This window comes from Globicephala melas, chromosome 11 (assembly GCF_963455315.2).
Source record: "Globicephala melas chromosome 11, mGloMel1.2, whole genome shotgun sequence".
NCBI classification, from domain to species: Eukaryota; Metazoa; Chordata; class Mammalia; order Artiodactyla; family Delphinidae; genus Globicephala; species Globicephala melas.
The window spans coordinates 40,172,766-40,193,240 of NC_083324.2; the positions used below are offsets into that span (position 1 = coordinate 40,172,766).

The following is a 20,475-nucleotide window of genomic DNA, read 5'->3' on the forward strand; positions in this document are numbered from 1 at the left end:
CTGGACGTTGCTCTCACTTCAGAGGGCCTATTCATTCCACATTGGATCTAAAGCTTAAACTGGGTTCTTTTCAGGGATGTGTGTGTTTAATCACGTCCTTTTTAATTCTTCTAATTACCTTCTATGTTTTGAAATGACAGATGAAGCTCAGGAAAAAATCGTATAATTGACGTTAATTCATTTGTAAACTAGGAAGATTGGGCAAATTTTTCTTTCCAAGATTAATACTTCGACACTAAGGTCAGTTCCCAAAGAAAGGCTGGTTCAGTTAAAAAAAAAAACAAACACTGAGATAGGTAAGGCAGAGACTAAAATTTCCCTTCAGAGACACAAAGTCTTCCTCCAGTAACAGTTCAGGTTTTTATAAAGCAGATCTTGACCTATATTCTGGAGTTCTTATGTAACTGCTGGACTTCAGCTGACCTGTCCAGACCAATAGTGGCTGAACAAAAACATAGGTTGAGGTCCTTTTCTGACAACCTCTTAAGTCTAACCTCAGCAAAGTGCTAAATTTCCTGGAAAGAATGGTTAGAAGAAAGCAAAACCTTTCTGACCATAGCACTTATGGTCAGAATCTTTAAATTCTGTTTTTTCAGTCTGCCTTTTACTTACATTATCTCACTGATTAGTCATCTTGCAGAGCTGGACTTCCAGAGGATTCTCTTGCTGTTTACACCTTGCAACTCCCTTCTGATTACGAAAAGAAGGATATGTCAAACTGAGCCAGGGTTTAGCCTCTTCGGGTCACCCTTAGAAAATGAAGAGCCCGCACCAGCCTGTTAGACCATGGTAACACCATGTTTCCTCCCTCCTGTGATAACCCTCAACCACTCACAAAATCGTTCGTTTCAGATCTTCTCCCAAGGGAGACTCTGCAAGCCAGCGAACCAACACCGGGGATATAAGCGTTACCATCTGTTCTTTCCTTTTCTTCTCCTCATCTGGCCATGCCGCTTGTCTTCATGCTGTGTCCACGGCCTGTCTTCCAGCACCCCATCTGTCTATGGACATTCCCTGCTTGCTACTCCTGATAGCCAGTGAGGCTTCTCACTAGGTTCCACGGGGACTTCTCCCCAAGCTGCTCTCTGCTAAGAGCCCAGATTCATAAGCTAATTCTCATGGGTATTCCACTTAGATTTTGCTAATGATAGTATGTAGTATTTATCTATAAAACTGACTATTCCTGAAAGCTAAAATGTTACATTTCCTTAACTTATCAAATGCCTTGGAGTAGTGCTCTCCAACAGAAATACATGAGCCATATATGTAATTAAAAATTTTCTAGTAGCCACGTTAAAAAAAAAATTATAATTTTTGTTTTGTTTTGTTTTGTTTTTGGCTGCATTGGGTCTTCGTTGCTGTGCGCGGGCTTTCTCTAGTTGTATCGAGCGGGGGCTACTCTTCGCTGCGCTGCACAGGCTTCTCATTGAAGTGGCTTTTCTTGTTGCAGAGCACGGGCTCTAGGTGTGGGGGCTTCAGTAGTTGTGTCACTCGGGCTCAGTAGCGGTGGTTCGCGAGCTCCAGAGCGCAGGCTCAGTAGTTGTGGTGCACGGGCCTAGTTGCTCTGCGGCATATGGGATCTTCCCAGACCAGGGCTCGAACCTGTAACTCCTGCATTGGCAGGTGGTTTCTCAACCACTGCACCACCAAGGAAGTCCCTATAATGATGTTTTATTTAATCCAGTATATGTATATAATGGTATTTTAACATGTAATCAATATGAAAATTTTATTTTTTTCATTCTGAGTCTTCAAAATTCAGTGACTATTTTACATTTATAGTACATCTCATTTCAGATTAGCCACATCTCAAGTGCCCAAGAGCTGTTGTGGCTGCTGTAGAAATGCCTCCCAGTGAATAAAATCTTGCTGTCAAAAATGGTGAGATAGAACATTATAGAAAAGCAGTAGTGCTATTAACCCTCCGTATGATCTTTATACTACTAGAAATCTGGATTTTTATTTCCATTCCTGTTAAAGGTGATTTTCTCTGTCAACCCTGGGTTAAGTTAGTTTTCATAGCTTTTAAGGTGGGCTCCGTTTTCTGCACTAGTGTCAGGCATATGGCTTCTGAATTTCCTAACTTCTCTGTATTTTAATTTGGGTCCCAGAAAGATTATCTTTTTTTTAAAATAAATTTATTTGTTTTTATTTATTTATTTTTTGGCTCTGTTGGGTCTTCGTTGCTGCACACAGGCTTTCTCTAGTTGCAGCGCACGGGCTTCTCATTGCAGTGGCTTCTCTTGTTGTGGAGCACGGGCTCTAGGCACGCGGACTTCAGTAGTTGTGGCACTTGGGCTCAGTAGTTGTGGCTCGCGGGCTCTAGAGTGCAGGCTCAGTAGATGTGGCACACGGGCTCAGTAGTTGTGGCTCGCAGGCTCTAGAGCACAGGCTCAGTAGTTGTGGCACACAGGCTTAGCTGCTCCGTGGCATGTGGGATCTTCCCAGGCCAGGGATAGAACCCGTGTCTCCTTCATCGGCAGGCGTTTTCTTAACCACTGCGCCACCAGGGAAGCCCCCAGAAAGATTATCTTGAGTATTGAAATGCTTATATTCTTCAAACCACGATTCATGTAAATTTTTATTTAAGCTTCTAAAATATGCTGTGAAAGTGTCACCCAGTATAATTTTGGGTACTTGGAAGCTAAGATTTACAATGGTACTGCCAAAGTTCCATATAGAAAATGTGTATCTTTGCAGCTAAGGCCACGTCCACTCATCCAGAGGATTTAACTCTGGTGTCACATTCTAAAATAGTAACCAAAAGGATCACATGCAGAAGAGGGCACCTGGAAATGTTGGTTTGACTTGAAATACTAGTATCTAAGGAACTATTAAGAGGACAGGAGAGGCTTGTTTCACCTGGGGAAGAGTAAGGCAGTCATGGAAACAGTTTTTTAAATATCTGAAGGCCCGCCAAACAGAGGGAATTACAAGTGTCCTGAGTATAATAGCCCCCCACTGGGTGAAGGTTCCAAGGAAAGGCAGGCCTTATACTTAACATAGAGAAGAACTTGACTTCATTCTACTCAGGAAATAATGCCTTTTCTCTCACTGTGGTTGTTTCAGGAGAGGAGGTGACTATGTAACTGTGATGAGCTATGTGGAACTTAGGCATCATGTAGATATCCTGTGTTGGCATCCAATCGTGAAAGACTCTCCGGATTTCATTTCTCTTCCCCTTCCTTTTCTTAATAGTTAGAACAACAGAGGCAGCAGTTGCTTACTGAACGCCAGAACTTCCACATGGAACAGCTGAAATACGCTGAGTTGCGAGCCCGACAGCAAATGGAACAGCAGCAGCATGGGCAGAACCCTCAACAGGCACACCAGCACTCAGGGGGACCTGGCCTGGCACCACTGGGAGCAGCAGGGCACCCTGGCATGATGCCTCATCAGCAGCCCCCTCCCTACCCTCTGATGCACCACCAGATGCCGCCACCTCATCCACCTCAGCCAGGTGAGAGGAATGCTCTGCTCACCACTCAGTCTGGGGTCATCCCTGTGGCACAGAGCATCAGAGGGGGCAAACCACACTGTTGGTGATTTCTGACTAAAACTGTTCAGAATGTCCATTGTCATCTAGGATATTACACACAAGTGAATCTGCTTTTATAGCCATCACCACATAATGCCTGCCATGTTCTCTTTCCAGGGTCCTCTTGGCATTATGCCTTTTTCTTGGGTGGGTCGACAATATATCCCAGAGATCCTTAAAAATTCATCCTTGGATTGTCTACATTTTTTTTTTTAATTTATAGACATTCTCGAAGATAGACACACACAAAAAGAATAGCACAATGAACTCTTATGATAACGATCATCACCTTTCTGGCATTCTTAACTTTTTGTTATAGAAATCTTCTACTATAGACAGTAGTAGAGAGAATAGCATAATAATCCCCCAAATACCTATTGCACAGCTTCAGAATTATCAACATTTTATCTCTTCCTCCTCGCTTTGGTGTGGGAGACTTCAAAACGTATCTCTAACCAATGGAAATCTTATTCTTTAACATAACCTACTATATTACACCCAACAAAAGTAACCATAATTCTTAATAACATTAATTAAATGTCTTTGAATGCTTCATTTGTTTGAATTCGCTAATAGTTCTCTTAAATCTATTTTAACGTTTTAACAATTCACCCTCCCTTTTTTTCTTCTTTTTTAAAATGCCATTCATGTGTTTGGCTGTACCCGATCATGCACTCAAAGTGCATGGTGTCATTTCACATATCCTTCCCCCTCCTTTCCTCCCTCCCACACGTCTCCCATAAATAAACCACAGGATGGTGCTGGATATTTTAGTAGGTTCAAGTTCACTTTGGCGGTGCAGGCATTTTTCCTGTAATGTTGGTTCTTTCTTGGTGGCGTTCAGATTGGTCAGTGGTTCTGGTGTTCCAGAGTTCCCCATTAGACTCACTTAAGATTTTACCTGCCATTGAGAGTTGCTTCCTAGATCATTTATTTTACCAAGTGTTACAAAATGGTAAGATTTCTAAATTTATTATTCTGTCTGCATTTATTTATTTATGCATTTATTTATGTAAATGTGCATTTATTATTTATTTATGTAAATAAATGTATTTATTATATATTTATAAATATATTTACATTTATTAGCAGTGATTCTTTTATTTAAAAAGCTTTTCTTCACCAATCATTTAGTTACCCTGAAAATCAATCCTTACAGGAAAGGCTGGATAAATGCTTCATCCTTTCCCTTTATGTATCAGGGATAAATAAATTCCCTTTATTTATTTCCCTTTATTTATTTATTATTTAATAATGAGTTCAACCCCTCTGCCAAGTCACCCACACACACACACAGTCTCCAAAGGTTACCAATAAGGGTTTTTTTTCTGTTGTGTGTGTATGTGTTTAGTATTGTGAATTTATTTTTTTATTTATTTATTTATTTTTTTTTTTTGCGGTACGCGGGCCTCTCACTGTTGTGGCCTCTCCCGTTGCGGAGCACAGGCTCCGGACGCGCAGGCTCAGCGGCCAAGGCTCACGGGCCCAGCTGCTCCGCGGCATGTGGGATCTACCCAGACCGGGGCACAAACCCGTGTCCCCTGCATCAGCAGGCGGACTCTCAACCACTGCGCCACCAGGGAAGCCCTGAATTTATATTTTTATGTGTTTCAGTCTATTATGGATCTTACCCATTTTCATGCTCAAATTGTCCCATCTTTTAGCTCTCGGGTTCCCCTTCAGGTTGGCAACTATTCACCACATTTTAACAACCTTGAAAGTCAAGCTCACGATTCTTTCAAACTTAACTACTGACATCATTAAACCTAAAATATACCTTTAATTTCAGCATTCCTCCCACCCCCCGCAATATTCCTTCCCTTCCTAGAGGGTAATATGTATGGCTGTGTGCTGTGTATTGTATTGCTTTAGTAACAGTCTTCGTGTAAGATTTTTTTTTTTTTTTTTTTTTTTTTCCGGTACGCGGGCCTCTCACTGTTGTGGCCTCTCCCATTGCGGAGCACAGGCTCCAGACGCACAGGCTCAGCGGCCATGGCTCACAGGCCCAGCTGCTCCGCGGTGTGTGGGATCTTCCCGGACCGAGGCACGAACGTGTGTCCCCCTGCATCGGCAGGCGGACTCTCAACCACTGCGCCACCAGGGAAGCCCCCTGTAAGATTTTTATAGGTACTTTATAACCATGTGTCAAGTGCTTGCCAGAGCCAAAATTTGTGCTTTCTGGGGAGGTATGCATGTTCTCTGGCCAGGCGTGTAGAGGTGAGCTGAAATAAAAATAGAAAGACCCGGGCTTCCCTGGTGGCGCAGTGGTTGAGAGTCCGCCTGCCGATGCAGGGGACGTGGGTTCGTGCCCCGGTCCGGGAGGATCCCACATGTCACGGAGTGGCTGGGCCCGTGAGCCATGGCTGCTGAGCCTGCGCGTCCGGAGCCTGTGCTCCACAGCGGGAGAGGCCACAGCAGTGAGAGGCCCACGCAAAAAATAAATAAATAAATAAAAATTAAAAAAAATAAAAAATAGACCCTTGGAGCCCTGAGAAGATTCCCGACATGACTAATGTCAGTTGCCCTGACTTCCTCAAATGACAGAATTTCTAAATCTCATGGAAATAACCAGGCATGTTTGCCTGAGGAAGCCATGACGGAAAAAACTATGATCTGACAACTTGTGTTACCAACATGAATTTTTAATTTACAACCCCAAACATGTTTAGATATTAGTTCTTATTGCCTTGACCCAAAAATGGCGCTAGGTTCACTTTGGGAATCATTCATTTTCATACGCATGCATGCACACACACACACACTCACACACACTATTAAATTGCAGTTGTGGAATTTGCTACCATCGTCCCACTTGCCACTTGATCTAAATGACATTTGTGGAGATGGTTTTAGAAGTCTGCCAGGCTCATGACACAGGATACTTTATTTCTCAGTTTTCCTGTCTGTCTGCTTGAGTGGATTTTAAAACCTCCTTGTGAGATCTAATTTTCTTCCAAGTTAAAAGCTATGAATGCATAACAGAGTGATGATCACAAAGTGATTTTTCAGAAACAGTTATTTTAAATTTTTAATTCCTAAAACTCTTGGGATAAATGTTTAGGAGGGGGTTCGCTGTGGCTCCTTGGTATTTGGTTCTTAATGGTGCTAAAGCATCATCATCCACAGTAACTGTTCACAGAGAACTTCTCAGGAGCTCCACCATCTGCATTTAGAAAAGATACCCTTCTCCCTTTTTTTTCTAAATTACATCCTGGTGAGAACAGATGTTTGTATGGCAGGCCCTTCACCCCCAGTATTTTTGCTTACTTCTCATTGTCCTGCCTTTACAGTTGAAGAGCTGGTGCATGCCAAGGCCATGTCACCTTGCTGCATGGTGGAGCCAGGATTCATACTGGGCTCCTTCTATTCCAAAATGATGTCACAATGCCACCTTCCATGATGGAGAACCAAGAGGGTTTAGAGCAGACTCAGATACATCTCTTCTTTTAGGGAGACAGTGGTAAAAAACTAGGGTTCATAAAATAGCCTTTAGAATAAAAATAGGTTATGTTTCTCTTTTTACTTTCTCACAGAAATAGGCTTTTCTTAAGTGAATTTTAAAGAAAATGATCATTGTGTGTATGATGAGAGTGTTTTTTAAAATCTATTTTAAAAAACTATTCTTCCTTCCTCCCTCCCTCCCTCCCTTCCTCCTTCCCTCCCTCCCTTTTTTTTTGGCCACGCCATGCTGTGTGTGGGATTTTAGTCCCCCCAACCAGGGATCGAACCCGCGCCCCTGCAGTGGAAGCGTGGAGTCTTAATCACTGGACCTCCAGAGAAGTCCCTCTTTTCTTAAACATTTTTTATTGAAATGTAGTGTACATATGGAAAAATACACAAGCCATAAATATTTTGCTTGATGATTTTTAACAAAGAGAATATACCTGTGTAACCGGTACCCAGAAGCCCCCTCATACCCATCTCAGTCTCCTCCCTGCCCTTGGGTAACAACTGTCCCGAGGTCTAACATCATAGACTAGTTGGGCTGGGTTTTTTGGGGGGTTTCTGGCGGGGGGCTGCATTGGGTCTTCGTTGCTGCGTGTGGGCTTTCTCTAGTTGCGGCAAGTGGGAACTACTCTTCATTGCAGTGCGCGGGCTTCTCATTGCAGTGGCTTCCCTTGTTGCAGAGCACACGCTCTAGGTGCGTGGGCTTCAGTAGTCGTGGCTTGTGGGCTCAGTAGTTGTGGCGCGCGGGCTGTAGGGCGTGAGGGCTTCAGTAGTTGTGGCACGCAGGGTCTAGAGTGCAGGCTCAGTAGTTGTGGTGCACGGGCTTAGTTGCTCCTCAGCATGTGGGATCTTCCTGGACCAGGGATCGAACCCGTGTCCCCTGCATTGGCAGGCAGATTCTTAACCACTGCACCACCAGGGAAGTCCCTGGGCTGGTTTTGAATGTTATCTGGATGGAATCACGTACTGATTTTTGTTTGTTTGCCTTCTTTCACTCTTGCTGTACGTGTCTTTCGCTCTTGCTGTTCTTTCTTCTTGTTGTACGTGTCTACTGTGGGGCTCTACCATGATTTATTAATCCATTCTCCTGTTGATGGACATTTGATTCATTTCCATTTTAGTTATTACGAATAGTAACTCCTGCTGTGAACATGCATGTGCACATGTCTTTTGGAGACATAGGTATACATTTCTGTTATGTGCGCCCCTAAGTGGTGGAATTTGTTATGTCCCTAGAGTGGGTCTTAGGATATCCACGTATTCACATTAGTTGATGCTGCCAAAATTTTGCCAAAATGATAATGCCAGTTTACGTTCTCTCTAGCAGTGTATGAGAATTCCAGCAGCTCAAGGTAATCATTTTTCATAGTTGCCCCTTTTGTGAGATTGTTTTGGAGTTTGAATGTAAAAATCAGGTGTGTTGGAAAGTAAAATGAAGAAAAATAAATTGAACCCAATAATTAAAAGCTTTCTTAATATTGACAGTTCAGAAAAGGCTGATTGTATTGTAACAGCTGAGTCTCGTACACCATATTCTAGAAATTGGCTAAAGAGGCCTTATATATCAAAGCAAGTGAGGGAGTCTGTAGTGTTTTAGGTGGAGAAGAGCTTTAGTCTCTTATTTGCCACAGGTGTAAGTTAATAAATGGGAGCATGGTCCTTCCAACTAATATTTCCTAGGTTCTAGAAAAGTTAGCGGGCCACAACGTTTATGTTAGGAGCTGAGGGTAATTATCCAGGTCAGTTTGCTAGGTTTTGGTGTTTGGTCGGAATTTATGGTGTGTGAAGGAAGGAGAAAAATCAGCCTCTGAAAGCCAGCAAGGTTGGGGAAGTGGTGAGAAGAAAGTCAAGACAAATATATTACTGAGTGGTGAATTTGTCCAGCTCTCTGACTTCTTAGAATTTAAATAATTTTGTAGATAAATCACATGTAATCTTTCTCCACTTAACTGGCCATCAGTTAGTGGTAGAGCCCATTAAAATATGGCTCATTGTTGTGAATCTGCCAGACTGTCAAACACGTATGGTCCCAGGCACCAGCAGGGCTAGTATAAACTGACACCTGTACATATTCCATTTAGTTTGTACCTCTGCAGTCCTCCCCTCCACCCCTTTAATTCATTCAAATGCTTAGAATTTTTGTATAGAGAGTACCATCTGTATGCTGCTGTCTCTCCTCCTTGGCTTTTATTATTTGGTCCTACTCCTAACTCACCTGGGAGCTCCAGCTTTTTGTAGGTTTTGTTCTTATCTGTGATAAAGTGTCCCAAGTTGATTTGTTTCCACCAAACAGATAGTCAAAGGAAGAATCTATAGTATAAAGTTGGCAAATGGAAACTGGAGGTGGCCATAGCCATCCTTATACCACCCTTAGGTTTTGTTGCTCTTCATAAAATACACAGCACTACATGTCGTCTTTTCATTTAAATTGAAAAACAGTGATTTCATGAAGTGGTTCCTAAATTAAAGGCTTACTGGTTCTTCCTGTAAGACCGCCATTCTAAATGGCACAAGGTGAATAGTCATACAGCCATCAGTTCTTGAGCACATGCATGGTATCCCTTGCCCACACCCTGGACCATTGTATTCATGACAGCACATGGGGAACCAAGGAGAGTGGCCTGGGTAGTGGCTGCTGTGTCCTGAGATGTTCTTGATTGTGAGCAAGGAGGACACTTCTGACTGCAGGGGGTACCCTCCAGGGGCCTTGGCACCTACAGTCATCTCTCAGTATCCACCAGGGATTGGTTCCAGCAGCCCCAATGGGGGATGCATGAGTATCCATGGATTCTCAAGTCTCTTATATAAAATGGCACTGTACAGTGAATTCAGTCATCCCTCTATATCCATGGATGCAGATCCCATGGATACGGAGGAACAGAGGGCCAGGTGTATTTACAGGAAGATTACCTAAAAATCTAGTATGTAAGTGCAGTGTAAGCTCTGCCCTCCCCTTGGGCTTTTGAACCTAGTTGCAGGGCAGGAATAAAGAGGTAGATAAAGAGAATGGACTTGATGACGTGGGGTGGAAGGGCGAAGCTGGGGCGAAGTGAGAGTAGCATCGACATATATACACTACCGAATGTACAATAGTTGTCTGGTGGGAAGCAACAGTGTAGCACAGTGAGATCAGCTTGGTGCTTTGCGATGACCTAGAGCGGTGGTTGAGGGAGGCTCAAGAGGGAGGGGGTATGGGGACACGTGTATGCATATGGCTGATTCGCTTTGTTGTACAACAGAAACTAACACAGTATTGTGAAGCAATTATACTCCAATAAAGTTCCATTAAAAATAAATAGTAAATGAGGCACTCTTGAGTATTAGTGCTTCATGGATCTGGAGTGAGCCACCTGCATTGGGGAAGCCTTTGTTATGTGTCTCTGTGTGTGAAAAGCAGAGAGAAAAGAACATGTTGGTTTAAATATCTTTATGGTTTCCTCATTAATAACATAAGAATTTTTAGAAGTGCCTAAGAAAAATCAGAGTAGGAATTGATCTGGTTTGATGAGAACTCAGGGATGTTAGACGTTTTAATAATAAAACTAGAATATTTTGCATCAGTTAGTAAAATATTGGTTGTTCAAGGAAATTTCAAGCAAGGCATTAGGCACTTGACTTTTAAGCCCCCAAGTTAGACCCACTTACAGAACCCTCCCCGTGGGAAATACTACTTAGGAAAGGATTACAACTACTCATCACTTCCCAGCCTCCCCTCTCCACCCAACTCGGAGCCCCACACTGAAGAGGGAAAAGGACTAGCTCGTCACATCAGCCAAGTCTTTATTATCTGCGGTGCCTTTGGTCCTGCTTGCATGATGTGATAACAAGGCTGCTGTGCCACTTTCCGGAGTAGCAGGTTATCCTTACAGAGAGAACAGTGAGGGCACAGTCTTCAACAAAGAGTGTCTGTGCCCCCCGGAAGCTGCTGCGGGAGGAGCAATCTCCGAGGAGCCTGGGCTTCCCCCTCGCTTGGCCCCGATTGTTATTTCTGTTCTCTGGGATACTCAGCCAGAGAGTGTGTCATGGATGGTTAGAAACAGCAATGAAGTATGCTTAAGCTTGGAAATTCATAGGTTCCCTCTCCTAGTTTTGTGTTCCTTACCCACCTGCCTCTCCCATCCCAAAGAATAAAAATAAAATCCTTAATATTCTTTTAGGCATGGTGGCCGTTAACGCTTTAGTATAAGATCTAATAAACCTGAGAGTGTGAGGGATTTTTCCACTAGGCAAAGCCTAATTTTAGCAAACCTTTCCATTTTTCAGGCTTCAGATGCCTGCTGTTTTAAAAAAAAAAAAAAAAGCTTGTATGTAGGTCAGACTCCCACCAGTATATGCTTTGATACTGCTGTTCTGAAGCCACATCTCTCTTATCTCTCACCTTCCTCTCTACTGGAAAAGGAAACACCTGAATTTTTTTTTAATGGAAACTACATATACACACCCTTTATTTTGTTTGGTAAGGCCTGCTCCGCTTCATTTTAGGTATCTGTAGGTCAGACTTCTTCATGTTTATTAAGAGTTAATGGAAATGCCTTCAGACATTGTCATCCATTTAAAAGTGGTGAGGGGCTTCCCTGGTGGTACAGTGGTTAAGAATCTGCCTGCCAATGCAAGGGACATGGGTTCAAGCCCTGGTCCAGGAAGATCCCACATGCCACGGAGCAACTAAGCACGTGCGCCACAACTACTGAGCCCACGTGCCACAACTGTTGAAGCCCGCGCACCTAGAGCCCGTGCTCCTCAACAAGAGAAGCCACCCCAATGAGAAGCCCGCGCACCGCAATGAAGAGTAGCCCCCGCTTGCCACAACTAGAGGAAGCCTGCGTGCAGCAACAAAGACCCAACACAGCCAAAAATAAAAAAAAAAGTGGTGAGACCTATATCAGAAACCAGAAAACCCAAGGACATTTAGATTTCAAAAGGACAGGGGTTGGGTTTCCCTGGTGGCGCAGTGGTTAAGAATCCACCTGCCAGTGCAGGGGACACGGGTTCGAGCCCTGGTCCAGGAAGATCCCACATGCCGTGGAGCAACTGAGCCCATGCACCACAACTGCTGAGCCTGCGCTCTAGAGCCCGCGAGCCACAACTACTGAGCCCGTGCACAGCAACAAGAGAAACCACCACAATGAGAAGCCCAAGCACCAAACAAAGAGTAGCCCCCGCTCGCCACAACTAGAGGAAGCCCATGCACAGCAACGAAGACCCAACACAGTCAAAAACAAAATAAATAAATTTATTTTTTAAAAAAAGAGAAATCGGCTTTCCCACGGAAAGAAATACCCTTTTAAGGCAGGGTGGTGTAAAGGAAAGGAGAATGAGCCTCAGGATCAGACAGCTCAGTCTCTTGTTCCTTGTGACTTTCAAACAAATTCCATAGCCTCTCTAAGATTTTGTTTCCTTATCTTGAAACTGGGCCCTTACTTCAGCCTTCCTAACAACCTGAAGGATTCCATGAGACAACTGTCTTTGCCTGGGAAGTGACAGGCCCCAACTCAGAGCAACATTCTGTCCCCTCCTTGTCCTCTAAATCCACTGCTATAGGCACACCAGCACCTTTGGATGGCACAGGGGCATTGCCTCACTCTTGGTGCTTCTTGCTTTCCTGAGAAATGTTTGTCTGTGCAAAGTCCCACAGTGGAAGTAAATGGTTTTTCTTCTAGTTCTTCCTTTTTGCTGCCACCTTTCCCAAGGAGCCATTGTCCTCTCATACCTTAAATACCCATACCCCAGTGGCTTTATGGCTCTGTTTGTGACAGGAGGATAGAAGAACTTTGTTTTACAGAAAGCTTCAGGATTTACAGCAAGAGAAAGGAAAGGTTTTTTCCAGCTGTTGGGCAAATAGCCTTGGAAAACCCTAAAGCTATTCTATCCCAGCTTGTTGCCATCAAGATATAGGGAAATAGGTAAATGGGCCACTGCCGCTGAGCAGGTAGCTTTGGAAACAGCACTGATGGGCCTGACAGCCGAGCCTGCAAGGCTTATCCCAGTGTGTTTTGGTAGTTATCACCTTGTGTCCATGTGCCAGTGATTCCTCTTGGCCGGATTGTTTCTGGAGCTAGGTGTGGGTTGAATACCTGACCCATCACTTTATTGGCAGCAGGGTTTGTATCACATAGTCTGCTGGAAGACAGATGGGCCCCCTTCCTCCAGACCTTCATCCTCAGAGTGCACTGTATTGCAAACACCAGATCTGAAGCCAGAGTACCCAGGTCAGAGCTGGGCTCCCTTATTTATACACTTTATGACATTGGGTGAGCTACTCAGTCTTTGTTTTCCCCTTTCATAAACGTGGTAACTTACAACAACAGAAATGTAGGTCTCACAATTCTGGGAGCTGCTAGAGCAAGGTCATGTTCCCTCCAGGGGCTCTAGGGGAGAGTCTGTTCATTGCATCTTCCAGCTTCTGGTGTCTGGTAGCATTCCTTGGCTTGTGGCCACATCTCTCTTTACTCCATCTTTACCTTCTTTCTCCTCTGTGTCTTTTCCTCCATGTGTCCCATATAAGAACACTTGTCATTGGATTTAGGGCCCACCAGAATAATCTAGGATGATCTTAAGGTCCTTAACTTAAATCTGCAAAGATGCTTTTTCCAAATATGGTTACATTTGCAGGTTCCAGGTATTAGAACGTGTGCATTATCTGTTTGGGGGCCACCATCCAACCCACTGCAAGGTGCTGGAAAGTATATTTGATAAAATTATGTATTGCAGGAAGCAGAGCAGTTTCCTTATTGTTGATATAGTGAAGAAGAAAACATGGTGTTTGGAATTAAAGTTTACATCTCAGATTTTTTTTTTAAATGCTGACTGTTATATTAAGTCCTTTCACAGGAACTGTTTCATTTGAGCACAGAATAGTGTGGTAGAAAGAGAATTGGATTTAGAATCGGAAGACTTGGATCTCATTCCTCTTACAAGTTCTGTGACCGTAAAGAAGTCTCTTAACTTTTCTGAGCTTCTGTTTACTGTCTATAAAATGAGAATATTTGCCCTGCCTCTCATAAGGCAGAGCCAGTGACATAATAAGGCACCATAAGAAATAAACAGTTTCCCTGATCATACAGAGAGAGTACAGCAGATATTTAGCATCACTCTTTATAATAATCTCAGGAAACTGAGGCTCCGGGCATCCTAAATGACTTGTCCAAGACCACTCATCTGGGTTGGCGTGAAGTAGAAGTGAGATCGCACTGTTCAGCTTCCAGGCACGTTCATCTTCACTTTCCCTGTCGAGAATGGTATTGGGTGGCTTTCTGACTGGGATGCTCACTGGTCAGCCAGGAGTTTGGACAACCCACACCTTGCTCTAGACATCAAAGTATAAAAACTGTCAGACTGTTGTGGACGACATTGGTTAGGACTGAACAGTTGCGTGTCTTATTACTTAGCACACACCTGGTCTATGCTCTTCCTTCTTTCTTTCTTTCTCCCTTACTCAGTACTCTTTCTGGCCTTTTTGTAAAGGCATTCTTCAGTGTTCTGCTGTTGGTTTTCTGGAGAGAGAGACCTGAGACGGGCTGGCAAAATGTTCTTCCTGACTTGCTCAAGGCCTCTTGTCCAGGTTGAACTGGGTAGAAGGAGGGAATCTGCACCCATTGATAAACACGGGCCGTATTATCTGTTCTAGTGAATGGCTTCCATTCATCACAGCAAGTCCATTGAAAGTGTTCTTTCATCTCCAGGTTGGGATTCTGTAGGTCTGGACTTCATACTAGGCCTCCTGTCCCCAACAACAGCAAAAGTATCTCCTCTTGCCCTGTCTCACCACCTGGAATACCATCAAAAAATCATTAGTAGAGACTCAGAGAGTGGGGGAAAAAAAGCATTGTGTTTAGTAATGGCCTCACAGGTGTTTGGTAGGAAGGAAACTGGGAGAGTTACAGAGGACAGACCCTGATTCTTAGAATAATAAGGCTCTGTGTGTGCTACTTATTGCCCATTGGAAACTTTTGAGAGTTCTGTATCTTCCCTTCACCCCATCTCTGTGTTCCACTGGAATGACAGCCAATTCCACACCTCCTGTTCCCAAAGCAAAATTCCTTCCCCATTCTCTACACTCCACATGCCAGTTAGGTGCCAAACCCGAATTCTTTCTCCTCAGCTTCATACTCACCCCTCCTCCTCATTCTCTTACCCATCCCCAGGAAGCCTGTAGGGTGCTGTTCTCAACTCTTATCTACTTATCCTGCCCTCATGCAGCCCCTACTTCTCTGCAAAAGCTCTCTTCCTCTGCTCTAGGCTCAGACTCCTCTGCATCCCTTCTTAAAGCTTTCCATCACACAGAAAATCAGGCCCATGTTCCTCATTTCTCCAGAACCTTTCACCCAGTCCCCTGTAGCCTTACCGGGCGAAGTCCCTCACCCCATTCTGTGTGTGTGACTCATCCGGTCCCCTTTGCTTTGATTCATGTCAGACAAACCAACCGTGGACAACTTGGCTCTGTAGCCTGGGCACTTTTTTTAATAACCTTTTGAGCTTGTTACTCCTCGGTGAAATGCAAGTGATAGATAATAAGGTGATGCAGTTACCTCAGAGGGGATGGCGAGTATGAAGATGCTACGTATAAATGGAACAATATTCATATTATGTTCTGATTGTGTAACTCAGGCTAGGCCTTGTGCTTAGGATAGTCTGCTGTTATCCTGTTCCTAATTCCCCTCCTTCACTTTATATACACATTATCCAAAGTCTCAAGTCATTCACAAGTTGCTCTTGGTTAACCAGAAGGTATTATTTTCTTTTACTTGCTTCTTCCATAGTTTTCCCTTGATTTGCCTGCCACACCTTCATGTGTACTCATCCTTTGTATGGCTTGTAATATACTTGGCATTTGTTTTTTTATCTCTTGTGTCATTCCCTACGTGGATAGACTCTTCAGCACAGCCTAAATCTGTCCTAGCACTGTGGCACAGGCACCCAGCTTTAATTACTGAAGTTCAGTGGTGTAGTAGTAGTGGTAGTCTCAGCCCAGCACCTGCTCTTGCTTTCTCTGAGGTGATTTGATCAAGTTGTCCTCCAGCAGATGGGCCTCTGGGGCTCCTCTGCTGTACTTTTGCATGATTGCATTATAGAGCACAGGAAGGTGGGCCAGAGGACCCAAAATTTGCTGTTCTTTTCATTCTGAGGCATAAGGTTGATGCCTCCCTATGCTTTTAAAAAATAGTCCCCCAAAGACAGTGGACCACTTCTCTTCCTGAATCTTGTATCTCACTGGGGTTCTCTTCATTGACACCCTGTAGTGAAAAGCTCTGCTCTTTGAGTCCTGGCTCATGGAACAGACACTGGAAATGGATGGTGTGAGGCTTGAAGCTTTGTGTGTCTGTCTTAAGACAGGCCTTTTTCTAAGCACTGACAGAGAATTCTTCACTTGAGTTATCTCCAGTACTGCTCTATATATTTTAGTTGCCAGTTAGCTGTCTGGTAGTCCCATCTTCCAAGCTTGAACCTCAAGCGTTCTTATTTCCAGCTGTCTCAGGACTATGCCTAGAAGCCTGTGTTCAGTTTCATATAGTTGACCTTACATAGGTGTGCTAATGTCCCTAGATTAAAAAACGAAAGAAAGAAAAAACTACAATAGATTCTCTTTCCTTATTCTGTAGAGATTATGATTTGTCCTTATATATAGCTTCAGCCTTGGTTTGTGCCCATTAAACAATTCTCCTTTGTTTGTGGCTCTTTAAAGCCAAGCCCAGGAGCCAGACCGCTGAGTTGAAGAATTAATACATATCCACCACCATATCTAAGGGAGGTTTGGCTAACTGCAACCAAATCTGGCCTATCTCCTGTTTTTGTAGGGGCCATAGGCTAAGAATGGTTTTTACAGTTTAAGTGGTTGGGGAAAACTTGAAAGAATGTTTATGTCACATGAAAATTATGTGAAATTCACATTTCAGAGTCCATAAACAAAGATGTTTCGGTAACCTATTTGTTACACATTGTCTGACTGCCTTCATACTACAGTAGCAAAGTTAAATAGTTGTGACAGAGGCCATATGGCCTGCCAAGTCCAAATACTTACTGTCTGGCTCTACAGAAAAAGTTTGCTGAAAGTTCTAAAGACTCAGTGTGAAACTGAATGCAGGAGGTGTTTCATGGTCCTTATGTCTAGCGTCTCCCATTGTGCACATCAAAGCAAGAGGAAGAGGTGAAGGAGTTGCCTGTTTCCCGTATGTCTCCCCCACCATGGTTCTCCAGAGCCAGTGCTTCCTGGTTGGGGAGAGAGGGAGAGATTTTTTTGTGAACAGGACTTGAGGATTCCAATTAGAATCCCTTTTTAATTGTGATTTCACAGTATTGATCAATACCCTTTCAGGCATACACATTCCCACATAGCCTGTGCATGAAGCTCAATCTGGACTGAGCTTCAGTCCTTGGACTGTGCGCTGACTTGCTGTTAAAGTCCTTCTTTCCACTCCCTGTGGTCTTTGCTTGGCATTTTGTGTCCTCAGGAAGATATTGGACAATCCATTGTTCACCCAAACTAACCAGAATTAATGCTTTCTTTTAAGGATGTTTGGTAACTGTTTCTTACAGCTACTGTCTACCTATAGCAGGGTTTGGGGTAATCATTCACTTCACAGATCTGCCCCATTATCCCTCTGTCCCCCCACCCCACCCCAAATTAAAAGCTGGACAGAGAGATTATTACAGATTATTGCTCTGTTGATCTTTCTAATTGTTTTGGAGGGTTAGGTATTTGTCTGTATTTAGCAGTCTTGGGCAGTGAGTTGATTCCTTTTTTTCCTAGTACATTTACCTCAGTACTTTAAATCTCCCTCCACAGGTCAGATACCAGGTCCAGGTTCCATGATGTCTGGACAGCCCATGCCAGGCCGCATGATGTCCACCGTTGCAGCCAACATCCACCCCCCTGGGAGTGGCCCTACCCCTCCTGGTATGCCTCCAATCCCAGGAAACATCTTAGGACCCCGGGTACCCCTCACGGCACCTAACGGCATGTGTAAGTAGCAAGGTGGGAGATGTATTACCCCCGGGTCTTTTAGGGAAGGCTATACACAGGGAGGCAGGCTTTTTGTTCTCTCTGGGGTTTGACAGGTCCATGGACAGTATGACCTGTGAGAGTGGTTTCCAAAAGACTGTTTTTTTAGTCATTCCTCTTCAGTACCCCTGGTGGACAGGTACCCAGGTGATGAGTGCAAAGTGCTCCCAGTTAGTCGGGCTCTTATGCCATACATAGCCTTCGTGACATGCACTCGTGACTCCAGGGTCTGTTAGGAGGCCAGGGGCATGCCTTGCCCACTCCTGATTAAGCCTATGTAATTTGAATCTTGGAAGACATACAGAGCTACTGGTAGTTGTTTTCCCTATAGGAGCCTTTTATGGATTCAGGGTTTAAAAGTGGCAGGTGTAAAGAAAAGAATAGGGGCTTCCCTGGTGGCACAGTGGTTGAGAGTCCGCCTGCCGGTGCAGGGGACATGGGTTCGTGCCCCGGTCTGGGAAGATCCCACATGCCGCGGAGCGGCTGGGCCCGTGAGCCATGGCCGCTGAGCCTGTGCTCCACAACGGGAGAGGCCACAACAGTGAGAGGCCCACGTACCGCAAAAAAAAAAAAAAAAAAAAGAATAGGATCTGGTTTAGGGCAGGAATAACAAGTAAGTTTCTTGTAGCCATTTTGATATATTTGTAGTGGCTGCTTAGACTAAGGAAGGAGTATTCAGGGCTGTGTTGAGAAGGAATTTGAGGTCTTAGCAGGCTCCATGGAGAAGGCACAGATGCTGCTGAACGATGTCTGCCTGGTGGTATGTGCAAAGCCAGCTAGCTCATTTCTGCCATGGGGCCCTTGTTCTACTCCAACCCTGGCCTCCAGAGGACTGCATCAGAGCTTGGCCTGCTCTTTACTCCTGTAGAGCAGGAGTAATGATCCCAAAATGCAGCCGATAGTGGCCATGTTCCCAGCCACATCTGTGATCCCAGGTCCATTTAGAAGTCACGTATGTGAGGAGGAGTTAGCTTCTGTTCACAATACAGAGCTAGGATGTATAGGAATTCCTGGCCTCCAGGAGCTTTAGTTGGGAAAATACGAAATGAACAAGTGGATAGTAGTATAGGGTTTACCATAAGTTACGCGAGGCTGTGAAGTGACTTGAGTTCACTGTAGTTCTCTGGGAGACTTCCTAGGGCCAGGAGGCAGGGACTATCGACAGAGGTACATCTCCTTTCTCATTGGACCCACAGGGTCCAAGGACAAAGTAGCTGCACAGAAGAAAGACAGCAATTGAGCTGGGTCAGTATAGGATCACAACAATAGAAAAAGGTATCTCTGAGTCAGTGATCAGAGGCTGTAGTCTAGTGGGTACCTCTTTTCCTTGGCAAGAAAATCCTTGCCTTGCCGCCTTACAGGCAGTATACAAATGTGCTGGCTGATAAGGAGGTTTGACCAGTTTGCCCATCCCCTTTGCAGAGATAATGTCATTGGTCTTTACCACGGTCATGTCCTGCTGGTAACCCGCGATTTGTGTACAGGATTCCATCCTAAAGGGCCCTCAGTGGAGCACCTTGAGAATGTGGAAGGTTTGCTCCCGATCACTTCCTGCCACAAGTGAATTTCAGGGATTCTGAACCGCTGACTTGGCTCCAGGGCACTGGGCAGGCCTCATCAGGCGAGTCGCTTCCCGTCTCCAGGCCCTGGTTTCCTCCACTGCAAGATGACACAAGGGATTAGATCAGTGGGCTTCAAAATGCTTTGAAGAGCCTTAGCAGTTTGGTGGAAATCTCCTAGGGGGAAAGTTGGGTGAATTGACTGGTAAGGAAGGCTGCAGTTTAATTATTTGTTTCATATGTTTTCATTTCCGGCAAAATCTAGTTTAAAAAATCCCTGGATTAAATTATATCCGGGGTTCCTTTGAAAAGCAGCTAAAATTGAAACAGGAAAGAGCCCCAGACACTCATACTAATTGTTCCCTTCAGGACCTGACCTAGTTTTGGCCAAAAATCCAAGGACTGCAGTTCAGGAGCTGTGGGGCCTCCCAGGACTGTCCAACTTGTCAGCAGCTGTCTCAAGTGAAGCTGTCTGGCCCTGCTGGAGATAGTTAATATCAGCAAGAAGTTTCTGATAATCTATTTTGTGCCCAGCTAGCCTAGGCACTATGAGAAAGAAAAGAAGACACAGAACTTGCCCAGGAAGGAGCTTATCATTTAACTGAAGAAATAAAATTAGCAGTGAGAACCATTAAAATACAATAAAATCAAAATATAATTAAGTTTTGAAAAGGTCTGGAGTGATTCTTGGAAGGGGTGGGCCTTGAAGGAGATTGGGGCAGGTTCAGACACCTCCCCACTCCCCCAACCTCATGGGTCAGGGGAGGCAACATGAGCAGTGACCTGGAGGTCCAGATGGACCTGCGCCACGTAGATCGCAGCGGCAGCAGTGCCTCACAGGTGATAAAGAAACCTTCTTAAGTCATTTTTCTCTAAATGGGCTCTTCCCTGAGCCCCTGTGTTTCCAGCAATGATGAGTTAACTTCTGGATG

At 44.3% G+C, this 20,475-nt stretch overlaps 1 protein-coding gene across 3 annotated transcripts in view; it reads left to right on the forward strand.

The window, feature by feature from the left end:
- Positions 1 to 20,475, forward strand: part of SMARCC1 (SWI/SNF related BAF chromatin remodeling complex subunit C1) — a 187,673-nt gene that overhangs the window by 157,585 nt on the left and 9,613 nt on the right. For 2 of the 3 annotated variants that reach the window (XM_030845340.2, XM_070046656.1), the window contains exons 26-27: positions 3,199 to 3,460; positions 17,769 to 17,945. In XM_030845340.2, the coding sequence (XP_030701200.1) occupies positions 3,199 to 3,460; positions 17,769 to 17,945 (439 nt within the window). Of the gene's footprint in view, positions 1 to 3,198; positions 3,461 to 17,768; positions 17,946 to 19,912; positions 20,473 to 20,475 lie in introns of those variants that run through there. The other variant, XM_030845343.2, reaches the window with a different exon arrangement.